Raw genomic sequence first — 17,650 nt, forward strand, 5'->3', positions numbered from 1 at the left:
TATCTATATAAATTAATATCATAAAAACAGCAGTTAATGTTTATTTACCTGCACTAGACATAAGTCAAATATTAATACAGTTGAGTTTGCCATTATGTAAGATTTAAGCTTAAATCTTTTAAAACATTGTACATAGCATGGTTTGGAATTATTGATGCAAATATAAACAAGGAATATTTGACGCCTAGAGGCATCAGTAGGTGTTAACTGCAGGTGCACCTGGAGGTGTCAATTGGATTTAACCCTTTATGATCTGCTTCTTATTAGTCCTGTCACCCTCCAAGTCACAGGTGGGATAGGAGACCTGTCTCAAGGTTTTTGGATTACCTTTGGTTTATTAACTTTCCAAGTATGTAAGAGAAATATTTAAAATCTGTTCCTCACTTTGGGTCTTTTTGATTCTTGAGCTAAGAAGCTAAGAGTTTGGGGTTGTTGCAATAATAGGCACTGGTAGATTGTTAAAATACATTTCCAGCCTGTTATTTATGTATTTATGCATTTATCTGATCTCTGCCACAAATCTCAGATGAAGACAATCATATAAGCACCTGTAATTATTGACAATGTGTTTGTGAAGAAGGTATAGCTCTCAGTTCTCCTTGACATACATTTCAACTGCTCTGCATTTGGAGGAGAGTTATGAATTCACATGCTAAACGTTTTTCCAATTATCTGTTCCACTTTGACAGCAGACAGCTCCAGTTTCTTTTCTTTCACTGGCTGATTTGAATAGCAAATGAGAGAAAGACTTCTGGATCTTGACACAGTCGAAATGGACCAGTAGTGGACAAGCTCTCCAGCACTGCACAGTACCATTTGTTTAAAAACAGTGCAGTGCAGAATGTCCATGATTTTGGCTCAGATGTTTTCCTGCATCATATAAAAGTTAAAATCCCAGTGGATTACAGCTAGTTGATAATACCATGCAGTAATAGAGTTAATACTTCTTGTTGTTTAAAAAATGCATGCCAAGGCAGCTGTTGCTGCTGAGTGGGGATCTGCTAGGTGCCTGTGCAAGTGTATTTGTGAGTGTGCTGGGGTGGAACACCCTATAGGGCATAACTCTGCTTGTTAGCTGCTTGTGATTTTATACAATGTCCCTAATTTTTGTTCATAGTTTTGACTGTCCCTTGTAAAACTTAACTTTCTGGTAACTTTCTAATCATTCCAGTCAGCCAATAATGCCAGCAATTAAGGGTTTACACTTGTTATTGTTCAGAAAATACACGTTGACACAGTTCCCATTGTTCTGCTAGATTTTAACTAAAGAAGAATACTGTTCAGAAACTGTTGCCTTTTGGGATCTTTTGGATTTGTCAAGAATTCTTGAATAATGTAGTTGAGTAGCATGTTTCTTTTCCTCAAAATGCGTGGCACATTGATGTATAATTCAGTCATTAAATAATGGCAGAGAAGATTTTCAGACTTCACATCATTCAAAAAAATGTTTGCTAATGAAAATCTTGTTATTATAGCAATTATCTAAGTTTGTAAGAACAATATTTAAAATCTGCTCATCATTTTGGGTCGTTGTGATTCTCAAGCTGAGAAGCTGAGACTGTGGGGGTGTTGTAATTGTATGCATTATCTGGGTCTGACAGCAGAGAGCTAAAATACATTTTTAGGCCATTATGTATATGGGCATGCATTCATTTGATTTCTAACAGACATCTCAGAGTCTGAGATGCACACAATTAAACAAGTGACTATATTTGTTAGCTGTGTGTGTGTGCGTGTGTGTGTGTGTGTGTGTGTGTGTGTGTGTGTGTGTGTGTGTGTGTGTGTGTGTGTGTGTGTACTCGCGTGCACATGCGTGTGTGTGTGTGTGTGTGTGTGTGTGTGTGTGTGTGTGTGTGTGTGTGTGTATCTGTGCGTGTGTGTGTGTGTGTGTGTGTGTGTGTGTGTGTGTGTGTGTGTGTGTGTGTGTGTGTGTGTGCTCACACTCTTCTGAAGTGGGGATTGCTCTCATTTCTTCCTGTTCTAATTTTGCCTCATATTTCTGGTCTGATCCTCATAATTTATTTATTTATTTATTTATTTATCATTTGTTGACCGGGAAAGTCCGACAAGATTCCACAGAGCCTGTTTTCAGCGGAGGCCCAGGGAGAAATGTTCCAGATACATGTCTTTGGAATAATATCGGTGATTTATTGGCAAACTGTTGTTAACTGTAGTCAACAAATAATGACAGACATAAGTTCCAGACTTCATGTCTTTTAGAAAATGCTAGCTAATGTAAATGTGTAATACTAGCAACTTTATATGTATATCAGAGCAATATTTAAACTCTGTCCCTGATTTTTGGGTCTTCGTTCTTGATTTTTGAGCTGTAACATGAAGGTTGCGGTGAATCACATGGTATGGTTCTGACAGCAACAAGATGAAATATATTTTTGGGCAGTTATTTATGCATTTCTTTGATCAAAAGCAGACCTCTAGCAGGAAGGATACAGGGCTCCAAAAATGCAATATCTTTTATGCAAAAAAAAGGAAGAGCTTATATGCAGTATTTTGGTCAGGTGGCAAAGCAGTTTTGGAATGTGCTGCTCTAAGTGGATCAAGGTAGAAAACTAAAATGAGCAAAATATGTTCTTTTCTTGGAGAAGGGAGAAATTATATTAAAAATGTTCCAAGTGGGCAAGGAAATGTTAGGTATGTCCATTTGTTAGCAAAGCTTAGAGCTCATATTCAGTTCTAGGGTGAGGCATCTCCATTGTTTTTTATTTTTTCACAACATAAATGTGTTTTAGTGAAAATTCCACAATCACGATGTGAACAAATAAAAATATTTAACGTTTATAGTACTACTGCTAATGAAACTGTAGTTAAGACTGACATGTATAAAAAGCCAAGTAAACAGATGTGTATTTTTTATAGTGCAGTAAGGATTCATTTTTTTCTGCTATAGCAATATAGGTGTGTATCTGTTAGAAAGAAGGGTTCCTATTTTATAGGTTCATAGGTTCATAGGTAGGTACTAGGCTATCGGCCCAAGGGCCTACGTAACCCTAGCCAACAAGGTTCCCTGGCTTACGCCACCCAAGAAAGTTATTTTCCTGTGCCACTGTCGAGCAGAGACACAGAAATGATCCCGGGATGTATTTCCTATAGGTTCATAGGTAGGTACTAGGCTATCGGCCCAAGGGCCTAAGTAAGCCTAGTACCTGGTTAATGGGTATATTTACACACTACCAGAGGTGCAAACTGACACATACACAAATGTTGAGTACTATGATTCTAGACCCTCTGCTATGATTTTTGTTGCCCACCTGCTATGATTTTGAAAGCTGAGAAGGTGACAGGTATGCATACCACATGGCAGTTTTCATCATGCAGTTACTTATACAGCTTTTTATATCTAGCTTTAGCACTGATCACATGATTTATTTCACTAACTATGGGCACTTTTACATAGTTGTTTACAACATGTATGGGCAATTCTCTCATGATTATTTAAATGAAGTAAAATGGTATCGGCTACATCATTAGTGGAATGTGTAATAAGTATAAAATGTATTTATTTTACTGCATATGTAGTTTGCAAAAGTTTACTCATGCCTAGCCCTCTGTAATATAATGCTCCTTTTAAAAGTTGTATAAATCCTGTATCTCCAGAAGGTAGAAACAAACGAGTACCCCAGTACCCCTTTTAGATTCTTCACTGATTATTTTTTGCATTTATCCCCGGGCCTCTGATGAACATAGGCTCTGTCCTAGTTGGACTTTCCTGGTCAACAAATGTTAAATAATCTGTTGAGGCATAAATCTGACTAATGTTAACATGTGTTGTATGAGTATATAGTTATAAAACATACAAAAGAAAAGTGTTACTGACTTTATAATCTGATGATGTCATCATTCTAAATAAAAAACTAAATAAAAAATGCCAAGTTCTTTAAACTGTAAAGCTGACTGGTCTCATATATTTTTTGATTGTATTAATATAAAACAATTCTGGGAAGAAATTACTATTTTTCTCCAAGCTATATTCACAGATACCTTTATTTTAACCAAATCTTTAGTCCTCTTAAATGTTAATGATACTATTGGAATGAATAAAAAAGATATTTACCTACTTTGGTCCATACTAGCTGTGGCAAGGAAATGTATAACTAGAAAGTGGAAGTCTCCACAAGAACCTACTCTGGAAGAATTCTTGAGATTGATGGAAGAAACAGTAACATTAGAAATCAAGGTGAATGAATCGAGAATTTCACCTAAAACATGAACAAACAATTCTTGGGAAAAAAATTTAACTCCTATTGAGACATTAAAATTAGCCCTAAATAATTAATGTGGAACTTTATACTTTATTAATTGAATATTATAAATTTTTGTTACTAATTTCATATATTTTATTAATTTTTCCCTCCTTTGTTCAGGTCAATTGTACATAGTGTATATAAAGGTTTATAATACTTGTTTATTGATGATTGTATTGTTAAACATTATATTATTTGGAAAATAAAACAATATTTGAAAAAAAAAGATAATAAAGAGATTCCCTTTAACAACAAATCCTTAAGGCTGCAGGCCTAAGCTTCATCAGAGCAAACCAGCTACAAAGAAGTGGTGGAAGTGCGAGTTGTTGAATACAATCTGGTGGAAGTGATACAGAAACTGGATTCAAGCTGTTGGATTAAGTATTGTGGCTACATTAAGCAGAAGTTGAGTTTGACCACTTGCACAGATTCTAAATCAGATCTACACAATAGCCAAAAAGGCCACTGACACTGAAGAAATAAAAAGACAAAAACCGAAACCGGTAAAACAGCCTGTTTAATACTCCACACGCAGAACAACTAAGCGCTTTCGCCAAGTAAATTAAAGCTTCTGAAGAAGCCTTAACTTACTTGGTGAAGAAGCCTTAGCTTACTTGGCAAAAGTGCTTAGTTGTTCTGCGTGTGGAGTATTAAACAGACTGCTTTACCGGTTTTGGTATTTGTTTTTTTATTTTTCACTTGCACAGATTATTGACTCGTTTTCAGTCATAACGCTTAACTGAAGTGAGCTCTTAACAATGTGTGATGGAAAGAATTTTTTAACAGTTTTGAGACTGTCAGCTTGAGAGCTAAGGTGGCTATACTGCTGAAGACTAAATAAGCAATTGAAGAACAGAATTTTGGATGATTAAAATGCTAGAAAGTTTACATAGGAACCCAACCATAAGAAAATAGAATCATCTTATGCATGTATTAAAAATACAGGTGTATCGCAAACCTGAAAACAGCTACCTAATTGAGGGGTTGGGCAACACAGTATGCAGACAAATGCTGTAAACGGAACTACAAACAACATATAATTTAGTGAATCTATTCAATTATTGCAAATCATTACTTTGTCAACATACATGATTATTCATTGGTTAACCATGGTAGAGACGTAATCCACATGGACTGTTTTCAGAGTCAGCCCAGATGTACCATTTGGTTAAGTCACTTGCTCAATGTCACACCACAGGCGAATGGAAGTTGAACAAATTAAACGCTGGGCTCACTGTGCCAACAGAAAACTGCATTCAACGTGTTAGGCAAAAGGATATAGATTTGCAGGTTCCTTATTAGTTTAGCGAACGTTCAAAATGTCAAACACCTTTTTATCGACAGCTGCTTGTCAAAAAGGCCAAATCCTGAAGACTTGGAACAGCGATTTTTTTCCTAGGAATCACAGGGGGACCACTTTCGGGACTTTGCCATTTTCTCCGCTGTTGTGCAATCTCGGAGTTGGCATATTTAAGTAGGGGGGAGTGGGGGGCTTTGCACGCCACATTGAGGGGGTGGGCTTTGCCCTCCACTTTATTTTTGTGTTTGGGGGGGTTGGGGTTTTTTATTTGTGGACCAGCGATTTATTTCCCTTGGAAATAAATTGCTGTTTTTTTTGTTCGAGATTTGGGTGTTTTGACATTTAGGTATCGTTAAAGGGGCGTTCGAAATTTTGAACATTCATTTATTTAATAGGGAAGCAATTTGCATATGGCTGCCTCTGTTTATTGATACCGGCTTAGAGACCAAGCTTTAAATCAAAATCAGTGAAAAGGAGAAAACATTGTGTCAATTCAGACTTAAGAAAAGTGTGTGTTTAAACCAGTAGAAGACTTAATAAGAAAATGATACTAAAAGAATAAAGTGTAATTGAAAAGTAAATATTTGAGTTATTTTATTTATTTATTTCATTACCAGATTGTTTACTGGGATGGTCCAGCTGAACCAAAGAGCCCCTTTTCAATGTAGGCCCATGGAGGAAAATACCCATTAATGATACAACAGAGATGTATGTGCATAAACGTTTAGTGTACGCTGTGATGACCCTCCACTGGACCAGTAATCAAGGAGCCTTAATCCTCTCCACTGGCACCTGTGGGGGATGTTCACTGGAAGGATGACAGGGACACAAACAGTATTTCCAGATGCAGCTCTCTGCATCAAGTGCAACCCCCCCCCCCTTAAGACCACACAGAGATCAAAGTCAGTCCAGGGCTGGTTTCTCACCCTTTCTCTGGATCCTCAATAAGATTCCTCACTGGCACAGCTATAGAGTTGAGACCTCAGCTGAGTGACCAAGCCAAGACCTCCAGCACCCTCTCTGTTCAACCAGTGCTTCACATCCCTGCCCAAGTAGCTGACACCCATACTCTTTGAGGTTTCATTTACACACACACACACACACACACACACACACACACACACACACACACACACACACCTGGGAAAGGCAGGCACAGGTTTACTAGCTATGCCCCCTTCTGCCCAGACAATAAGGTATTTCCACCTGCCACCGGTCACTCCTGGACAGCTACTTTAAGGCCCTTAACCAAGGATGACCAATTTTACTGTGTAATATTAATATTAATATTAATAGAAATGATAGTTTGACAAAGAACAAGGCTATTAGGAGTGGCCCACATAGTGCCACCAAATAAATATGCAGGTACTCTCAAAACTTAAATACCACTATACAGATCAGCTACAATGAAATGTTTAAATATATTTAATAATAAATAATGAAAAACAAGATAATACTAAATATATATTCACAGTGACCTCAGAGTTCAGGACGTCAGGAAATATTTAAAATAACATTGCAGTACAGGCTCACACAAATAAAGAAAAACAAAATCTAAACTAAGCTTCACTGAATCTAATAGATTTATTATACCCTAAAAACTTACTACTAGAGCAAGGCAAATGTGGCGAATAGTTCTTCTTTTTGTTTTCAGGTCCAAGACAGAATGTAGAATGCCCTGTTTCACTAAGAGACTTCTCAAAATAATATCTAAGCTATTACTGCTGGGATAGCTTGCAGATTGACATCATTTCTAGTCATCTGATAGTTCTCATGCAGACCTGCATGGCTGAATCTGGCAGTATTTAGCATCTACCTGTAAAAATACTCATACAAAGGTTTTTGCTCAGATCTTCAGCAGATGCTGGAAGTCATAAAACAATTGCATTCCTTCATGCGTTCAGAGTAGCAATTAGTTCACTACAAAGACAATATAGAAAGCTTTATAGTACAGACTTTGTGTCTCTAGCTACATTGAAAACTTCTTTATGGACTAGCCTATAAAGTAATTTAATTTCAGATATTTTTCTAAAGTTTGCTGGGTTGAGACTAACCTCCTGTCTTCCAGTTTCCTTTGTTAACATATACATTTAAATAGTTACAATAGTGCAGGTACATTTCTGTTTTCTTGCAGTAGGGCACACTGTGGATACATTTTAGGCACAAGCATTCTACAAAATACCTTTTGAACACAAACATATATCTGTACAAAGCAGTTTGATACACACTTGACATACAGTTCTAATACATTTTTAACACCAGCATCTTGTATAAATTAGTTTGATATCCACAAATGAGATATTATCATTTATAAAACCCCAGCTAGATGTGCTGCAGTACCTCCTCTCAAGACATACGCAGTCATAGAATATATGAAAAATAGACATACGTACATGCAAGTATAAAACAGGCATATGTGATTACAATATTTATAATAGGCATACATGCATGCATAAAAAGAAAACAGAAAATAGTGATGAGATGGCTTAAGTAATCATAATGAACAAAGAAATGCAGATAGACAAATGCATGCATGATATATCAAATAGATACGCATGCATACATAAAATGAAAGTAGAAAACATTATTGAGATTGTGTAAGTAATCATAATGAACAAAGAAATGCAGATAGACAAATGCATGCATGATATATCAAACAGATACGCAGGCATACATAAAATGAAAGTAGAAAACATTACTGAGATTGTGTAAGTAATCATAATGAACAAAGAATATCAGTAGATATGTCTACATGCAGTATCAACCAGGTATACCTACATTCAAAAAATAAAAATGGAACCATTGCTGAAACCACTTAAGTAATCCTAACGAACAAATAAATTCAGGTAGGTTTAGTGATAAGGATCGTAGGTAATCTAAGAAAATAGTATAGTGATAACACAGGGTGTTTATAAGGAGGTCAGGTATTGGTGGAAAATATAGAGCACATATGAAATAGTGAAGCAGTATGTTTTTATCCAGACATAGATTTGTTAGAGGTCACATTTTATAGTTATGTATTTAAACATTTACTACATTTGTATAAGAATGAGATAATTAGATGCTAAGTAAATGTAAAGAGGAAGATGCCAGTTAGAGTGACTTTTCACATAAGCACCACCACTTATTAATGAGAAAAACAAACCTTCGATTTGATGGAGATTATGCTTGGCTCTAATGTCTGGTGGGATGGAGTTCCATATTTTGGCTGCAGCAATTAAATATACAAATTATCCAAAACGGGTGTGTGCCTTTGTTGTAATTAGTAAATGTTAGTTTATGCATATTTAAGAGCTCTCTTGGGTTGTGTAAAGTTATTGATTGTAGGGGGGTTATAAGTAGCCAGGGTACGTGCTGTCCATGAGGATAATTGAGATGCCTACCCTAAATTCCCAGTGGCTCTCTCAAGCATTCTCTGGTTAAGTGACTTCCTCAAGGTCACAGAATGGACAAATTAATTAAGCAACTATATCTCACAGCTTTAACCCTCTGTGCCAACTGCTACACATGATTTGATTGATATGCTTTTGTTATGTTTATTTTTTACTGAGAAAAGACTAAAGTATTGTTTAGTTCAAGGCAGTAGACGTTTTGCAATGCAATAATAAGTTGTACATGCATATATAAAATTAATGCAGATGCAGACATTTCTCACCTGCCTGTGAACTGACTTATTTGCAGTGAGCATTGTGCAATGATCTTTTTTTATTGATGTGGCTGTGCCAAAATGACCTACCAGGTACAAGCCAGAAAAATATTTTTTCCAACATTAAACAAAAAAGGGACTTATCCTTAAGAGACTAGGATGCTATAGAAACAGAGAGTTTATATTAGCTGCAGATTCCCAGTCAGAACACAATTGAAGTGCTGTGTTCTATTCCATACCTATGAGTGAGATCAGAATATCACGCTTATCAGAAGGTCAAAGAAAGCTTAGAAGGACAATATAAGGAATGAAAAACAGGGGTAAGTGAAGTCAGCATGATAACATGAAACTCAAGATGAAAAAAAAGACTATAGAGGAGGGAAAATACCTATTATGGTATGGATGGAGAGCTCAGTGTACCATTAGAACATACTTTCCATTAAAACTATGATGAGTTAATTGGACAGGTTACCTAAGTGAGTTTGTTTGTTTGTGTCTTTTGGCTTTTCCCGGTTAGGTGTCGCCACAGCGGAAAGTAAGTGAGTACTGTAACATAATACCACAGTCTTTCAAGAAGCATGCAGAGGGTGATAGGGTAATAGTAGGGATACAGCAGTTATAGCTGAAAGATAGTAAATCAGAAATAAAGCAGGTCACACAGCACAACTTTTTCTGTCGCCCCTTCAGCAAGCATAATGTAAAGTAGTGAATACTCCTTTTAGGTACTTTTACAGGGGTACTGCTGTTACACCTGTGTATTCTACTATGCAGACATAAAGCTTTTAAGGGTTTTATGTTATATATGTGTATGTGTATGTATGTATGTGTATATATATATATATATATATATATATATATATATATATATATATATATATATATATTTATTATCATGTAGTGGAATCCACTTCGTGTGAAACCCAAAACAAAAACATTGGCAATGTCAAATTCCAATACTGCCAAAGTACAAATTGCGACCCTATCTTGACCCATGTTCTCGCTCGTCCCTAGGTCTCATTCCATCTGTATTTCGGCAATACCAGACTTTGGCAATGTGAGTTTTCAGAGAAATGGGTTGATGATATGACCACTCGACTGAGTCCACTTCACTTACAGGATAGTAAACCTAAATATATATATATATATATATATATATATCGCTTACAGGATAGTAAACCTATATATATATATATATATATATATATATATATATATATATATATATATATATATAATTTATAATGTATACATGTGTATAAACTAAAAATCTAATTCCTAAATGTGTGTTATATGTTACTGGCAAAAATTATGCTTCAAATGCCAGCCATAGCTCTACAATTTCTGGGCTTTGGGACTTGTCCCTTTTTTTACTTGTTACAGGTTGCATATGGTTCTGTGGTTTCCACACTGAGTGACAGGAGCACTTTCCCATCATTTTTCCGCACATTACCAAGTGATTCCTTTGGTGCACTTGCTTTAGCATATTTCATTCTTCACTTTGGTTGGAACTGGATTGGAATTTTGGCTTCTGATAAAGAGTATGGTGTTCTGGGAGCACAGAGAGCAAAGGACGTACTTCAGCAAAATGGATTCTGTGTGGCATTTCTAGAAACAATCTATGTACAAAATACACAAGAAAAAATTCAGCATGTAGTTGAACTGATAAGGACAACATCTGTGAAGGTCATCCTGGTTTACTCTAGGTATGAGCCAATGTATAAGCTAATGGAAGACCTTTACCAACATAATGTAAAACATATTGTCTGGCTGAGTCCTACTGGATGGTCAGTTTCTCCTGGTTTTTCAAAAGCTGTAAGGCAAAAGCTTTTAAATGGCACAATAAGTCTTTATGCTCATAAAGGTGACATCCCAGGATTCAGGGAGTTCTTGTACGAAATCCAGCCTCTTCATTACACAGATGATATTTTTTTCAAAGAGTTCTGGTCAAGTGTGTTTGGTTGTTCCTGGCTGGACAATAGTACAAGGCAGGAAGCAGAACAAGAAACAATACCTTGCTCAGGTAACAAGAGCTTAACTGTACTTGGGAAGCCTGTATATGAGGAGGAAGAGGAATTCCGCTACACCTACAGTGTTCACAATGCTGCGTATATGCTGGCTCATGCCTTACATGACCTGTCATTGTGCACATCTCCAAGGGGGCCATTTGTAAATGGATCCTGTTCTAGTATTTATGATTTTCATCCTTGGCAGGTAAAAAAGCTGTTTCTTCTTTGCAAGAATTAAATACATTTTTTTCTGCTGTGCTATCTCTGTTTATTTTAAACATGATTTATATTGAAGAATTTCCATTTTTGTGTAGTTATTAACATCAGGATCTAGGAATACAACATTAGAGGGATATATTTTCATAAGAACAAGATATCTGATTAAGGTGAGAGACAAAAAATATAAGAAATGGAAGGAAGATTGAACTACAATTCTGAAAACTGAAATAAACAAACTGCATAAACAGATTAAGCATAGTGTGAGAAAATCAAGAAAAATTTGAAGAAAATGTATATAGAGATATTTAGCATAATAGGAAAGTTTTTTATAGATACATAAGATGTGGAAGGAGTAAAGACTCACAAATTGATAAAATGTGTGCAGATTCTAACATTTATTCTCAGACACAACAGATTATAGATATATTTACAAAATCTTATGCAAAATAGTTTGGCTCCATAAAAGGGGTCCTAAGTTGTCCTAGTGACACCCAGGTAACCCCAAATACTGGAATCAAATTAGCTTATATTGAAAAAGAACTGCACAAACTGGATCCAAACAAAGCACAGGGAAGAGACGGAATTAGTAACAATGACCTGGAAACACTTCAGCAAAAACTTACAGTACCATTATATCTAGGTCATATAAATATGGGGAGATTCCTCAAGATTGGAGATGTGCTTATTAAACCATTCTTTAAAGGGTAGGACAAACCCAGAATCATATAGACCCTTAAGATTACTTTCATGTTGTGGAAAATTAATGGAGAATGTAGTATTGGACAAGTTATTGTCAGAACTGGATAGAATGGGACTTGCAACCATATATCAGCATGCATATGTTGAAAACAGATGTATTACCACCTGTAACATGATGTTCTATAACAATATAATAACAGCTATGAATGAAAAATTGTGCTGTGATGTAATTTATATAGATTTAACTTCAACATTTGACAGGGTCATTCACAAAACACTGATCGATAAATTAGTTCAACTAGGTATTGATGTACTCTTGATAAGATGGATAGCTGCATGGCTCACAAATAGGACATGGCAAGTATCACACACCAACTGGACAGGTGAAATCCTTGGTTACAGTCAGGGTGTCCCACAGGACTCTGTCCTAGGCCCTTACTTGTTTAGATTGTATCTTTCAGACCTTACTTTTACATCTGAGGTGTTCTACAGTCAATTTGCAGATGACCTGAAATTGGGTAAACTGATTACATGTGTTGCAGATAAGGCATGTCTGCAAAATAACTTGACTAAATTGACCATTTGGGCACAGTAGAATAATATGCTGATAAATACATCAAAAACTAAGCATATGAGATTTGGGAGACATAAACTGAAAGGTGAGTATTTAATACAGCACACAGTGATTGAAAGTGTAGACACTTTTAAGGACCTGGGTGTATGGGTACATACATATATGAGTTTTTTCTAATCATATCAACCAATTGGTTAATGATATTTACAGAACTATAGGTTATGCAAAAAGATTTATAAAGTCTAGAAAATCAAAGATAATGAAGTAATTGTTTGTTAGTTACATTAGACCCAGACTTGAGTGTGGAATAACAATATGGAAACCCTATAAGAAAACAAGCATGAATAAACTGGAAAGAGTACAGCAGAAATATACTAAGGGCATCCATGGATGTGAACATTTAAGTTATTATGAAAGACTAAAATATCTGAACTTGTACAGTGTCTCTTACAGATATCTAAGAGGAGATCTTATTCAGGTATATAGGGCATTTAGGGACGACTACCTCCGGGAATGTTTGGGGTTATCAAAAGGTACTAGAGAATCATCAGATAACCCATGTAGAAGGTTCTATAGGAATGAGAAGTTACTAATTGGTCCTCTGACAGAGTAGCTGATGCATGGAACAGACTACCAAATTCCATTAAAGCAAGTACTTATTTAGATATTTTAAGAACAGCCTGGACACATTATGGGAACAAGTGTTTTGGTATATTAGCAAACTAAAAGGACATTAATGCCCTGCTTGAAATATTTGTATGATTGTACGTATGTACAATTTACCAAAAAGCAGCCCAGTCACTGATAGTTATAATTACCAAGGGAACAGAATTTGTCTTGATATGACATCTGGTCCCCCCAACTCTTAGTGACAAGTGTTACAAACCTTGGGTCTAGGCTTCAATAGGGAAAGCTAAAATTTGAGCTGATCAACTTTTGATGAACTTTTGTTTTAATTTTTGTACTGTCAAATAATTGCTTTTCCTGATTGTTTAATACGATTTACTATTGCTATTCCAAATCTGCATACATCGACAGGTCACATGGTCGACCCAAAATGTGGAATCCGGAACGTCGAAAAAGCCGCTAGGTTGAAACTGAATATGTCAGCACCCAGAGTTCGATGTATTCAGCATCACAGGAGGTGATGTCAGTCACCCATGCTATGCAGCTTACCATATCATGACATTCCACAGTCAAAGGTATGCGTGTTTTACTATTTTGCAGGGGAGCAAGCTCCCTTGCACCACCCATGTGGGGGGCTGTGCCCACTCACTTCCTGCAAACTATATATACCAACTCCGAGATCACACTGCAGTAAGGAAATGGGTTAATTCCCTGTTCCTTAATGAACCACAATCTCCATTCACTCAAATAATCGAACTGCACTACCTATTCACTGTAGTGCAGTTGATGTTTTCTGGTTCGGTATTCTGCCCGTTTGAAAAATGCCTTTCGACCAAATGCCGGTCGAGCACAGGCACTTCGCAAATTCAGTTGTGAACCTTTAATACTGAATATCTACAAAATGTTTTAATTTTGTTGCAAATAGCTGATTTATATATAGCATGAGGTTAATATTTATTTATTTATTTATTCACATTTGTTTATGGAAAAGTCCTCTGGGCCAAAATAAGCCCATTTTCAGTGGAGGCCCGAGGAAAAGTAAAACACATTCATAAACAATAATAACATGACATAATACTAGCCAAAAGAAAATAGTTCAATATTACATGGTTATGAGCACCAAGGAATGCATGTAAATCCAGACGTTACATAGAGTAATAAAGCATATGTATAGAGAGAAAGGCATAAGAGAAGAACTTTGTAATACATAGTGGAGAACGAAAGAGAAAAGGAAAGGGGAAAAGAGGAAGATGAGAGATTAGGCTGGGAAAAGTAAGTAGGATGTTAAGGAACAGATAGGACAGGAGGAAGAAGAACGAGGGAGAAGGAAACTGCATGAACAAAAAAGGAACGAGATAGGACAGGAGGAAGAAGAACGAGGGAGAAGGAAACTGCATGAACAAAAAAGGAACGAGATAGGACAGGAGGAAGAAGAACGAGGGAGAAGGAAACTGCATGAACAAAAAAGGAACGAGATAGGACAGGAGGAAGAAGAACGAGGGAGAAGGAAACTGCATGGACAAAAAAGGAACGAGATAGGACAGGAGGAAGAAGAACGAGGGAGAAGGAAACTGCATGGACAAAAAAGGAACGAGATAGGACAGGAGGAAGAAGAACGAGGGAGAAGGAAACTGCATGGACAAAAAAGGAACGAGATAGGACAGGAGGAAGAAGAATGAGGGAGAAGGAAACTGCATGGACAAAATGGAACGAGGTAGGACAGGAGGAAGAAGAACAAGGGAGAAGAAAACTGCATGGACAAAAAAGGAATGAGATAGGACAAGAGGAAGAAGAATGAGGGAGAAGGAAACTACATGGACAAAAAAGGAACGAGATAGGACAGGAGGAAGAAGAACGAGGGAGAAGGAAACTGCATGGACAAAAAAGGAACGAGACAGAACAGGAGGAAGAATAAGGAAACTGCATGGACAAAAAAGGAATGAGATAGGACAGGAGGAAGAAGAACGAGGGAGAAGGAAACTGCATGGACAAAAAAGGAACGAGACAGAACAGGAGGAAGAAGAACGAGGGAGAAGGAAACTGCATGGACAAAAAAGGAACGAGACAGAACAGGAGGAAGAAGAAGGAAACTGCATGGACAAAAAAGGAACGAGATAGGACAGGAGGAAGAAGATCGAGGGAGAAGGAAACTGCATGGACAAAATGGAACGAGACAGAACGGGAGGAAGAAGAATGAGGGAGAAGGAAACTGCATGGACAAAATGGAACGAGATAGGACAGGAGGAAGAAGAACGAGGGAGAAGGAAACTGCATGGACAAAAAAGGAACGAAATAGGACTGGAGGAAGAAGAACGAGGGAGAAAGCAATTGCATGGATGGAGAGAAGAGGGGGAAGTGGCTGGAGGTTAAGAGAAAGTGGGAGAGGGAATTAAGTAGTTAAACGTTTGTTTGGAAGTGTCACGAAAACAAAAGTTGGAGCAGAAACTAGATAAAAACAGATTTGGATTCAAATGGTAGATTATGTAATGTCAGAGGAAGGAATTGAACAGTTACATGTCCAACTGGAATGGAAATGATTGTACAGTGCAGCTGTGAAGTTAGATGGGCTTTTTTGTAAGCGGCTAAATCTAGGTAGGTTATTCTATATTCTGGCAATGTTCTAAGAGTATAGTAACTTGCCTGCAGGTAATTTGGGTTTATAGGTTTATAGGTTCAACTTTACAACAGGAGGAGGAAGCTACTACATGACAGAGCAAAATCCCCAAAAGGGAAGGCATCTCTGATCAGTACTAGCAAAAAACTTCGATCACTCATAAAATCATCCAAGGCCAACTTTGAGAGAAAAATCACAAAAGACACAAAAGACAATCACAAGGCCTTTTTTAGCTATGTTAGAAACCAGAGTGGAAACTCCCAGATATGCTCAGAATTAGTCCAAAATGACACAAAATACACTGAACCCACAGATATTGCCAACATTCTGGCAGACAGGTTCAGTGCAAATTTCTGCGGCCCTCCCCAAAATTAGAAATATCTATCCCAGCAGAGTGTAGCCTCCCTAACATCTCAGATGCCCAGGTGAAAGCTGCCCTCTCCAAAGCTAAAAACACAGCATCAATGGGACTGGACGGTGTCCCGGGCTGCGTGATACATGAACTCCAAGAGGAACTAAACCCGCACATAAGGCTGCTGTTTAATCTTAGCCTTACTACAGGATACATACCCAAAGAGTGGTGTACAGCAACAGTGGTTCCACTCCACAAAGGAGGTGCTTCTATGGACCCTGGAAATTACCGCCCCATAAGCTTGATGAGCCTGGTCTGCAAAGCTATGGAAAGGATCATTATGGAACTCATAAACAAAGACATTGGGGACCTACAGACATTGGATCCTACCCAATTCGGCTTTGTCAAAGGCAGATCCTGCCTTTTGAACCTAGTCGACTTTTTTGAAACAGTCACTAAGGCCATTGATGAGGGTAAGGCAGTTCACACAGCCTACCTTGACCTTGCAAAAGCCTTCAACACAATACCCCACTCGGGCATCATTGATAAACTCATCAGCTTAAATGTAAACCCATATGGCACAATATGGGTTGCAAACTGGCTCAAGGACAGAACTCACAAGGTCACAATTGCTGGAGCCATGTCAGACTCTAAGCCAGTCACAAGCGGTGTCCCACAGGGCTCAGTCCTGGGACCCCTCTTGTTCGGCATTTATTTTTCCGAGGTGCAAGAAAACATAGGAGGATTGTGGCTGACAAAGTTCGCAGATGACTGCAAACTGGGCGCCATAATTGATACTCCAGCGGACACAAGCATCCTTCAGAAAGGCCTCATAGAAACGGATAATTGGTGCCAGAGCCATGGCGTTAAACTGAATGCCAAAAAATGTATAGTCATACCCTTTGGGAAAAACAAGGTACCCACAAATTACCACATAGGTGGTAATCCATTAAGTAGGGAAGAGGTAATCAGGGACCTAGGAACCCAAGTCGACAGTAACCTCTCATTTGACACTCACATTGCCAAGGTGGTTAGGAAGACCTTCTATATTGCCCACCTTATCATGAAGGGATTCACATCTAGATCAAGAGAGGTCATTGTGCCCCTGTACTCTTCTCTTTTCAGGCCCATGATTGAGTACAATGCCCCATTTGGGATGTATCTTACCCGACACCTGCAGCAGTTAGAAAGACCCCAAAAGTTCCTCAAGGTCTCAAACATATGTCATATGCTGCCCGGCTGAAGAAACTCCAGCTCTATTCAGTCGCATACTGCCTACTCAGAGGTGATCTATGCCTGACGTACAAGGCCATGTCCAATCCAGAATTAATGGACATGCTCCACCTCAGAA

General features: G+C 37.6%; 1 protein-coding gene across 1 annotated transcript in view; it reads left to right on the forward strand.

The window, feature by feature from the left end:
- The window catches only part of LOC122815495 (vomeronasal type-2 receptor 1-like), a gene marked incomplete at its 3' end in the record, with an annotated part of 397,765 nt that overhangs the window by 218,553 nt on the left and 161,562 nt on the right, over window positions 1-17,650 (forward strand). The window contains exon 4 of the mRNA XM_044088044.1: window positions 10,589-11,419. Coding sequence (XP_043943979.1) covers window positions 10,589-11,419 — 831 coding nt within the window. The remainder of the gene's footprint in view (window positions 1-10,588; window positions 11,420-17,650) is intronic.

This window comes from Protopterus annectens, chromosome 1.part1 (assembly GCF_019279795.1).
Source record: "Protopterus annectens isolate FY-2018-M chromosome 1.part1, PAN1.0, whole genome shotgun sequence".
Classification (NCBI taxonomy): Eukaryota; Metazoa; Chordata; order Ceratodontiformes; family Protopteridae; genus Protopterus; species Protopterus annectens.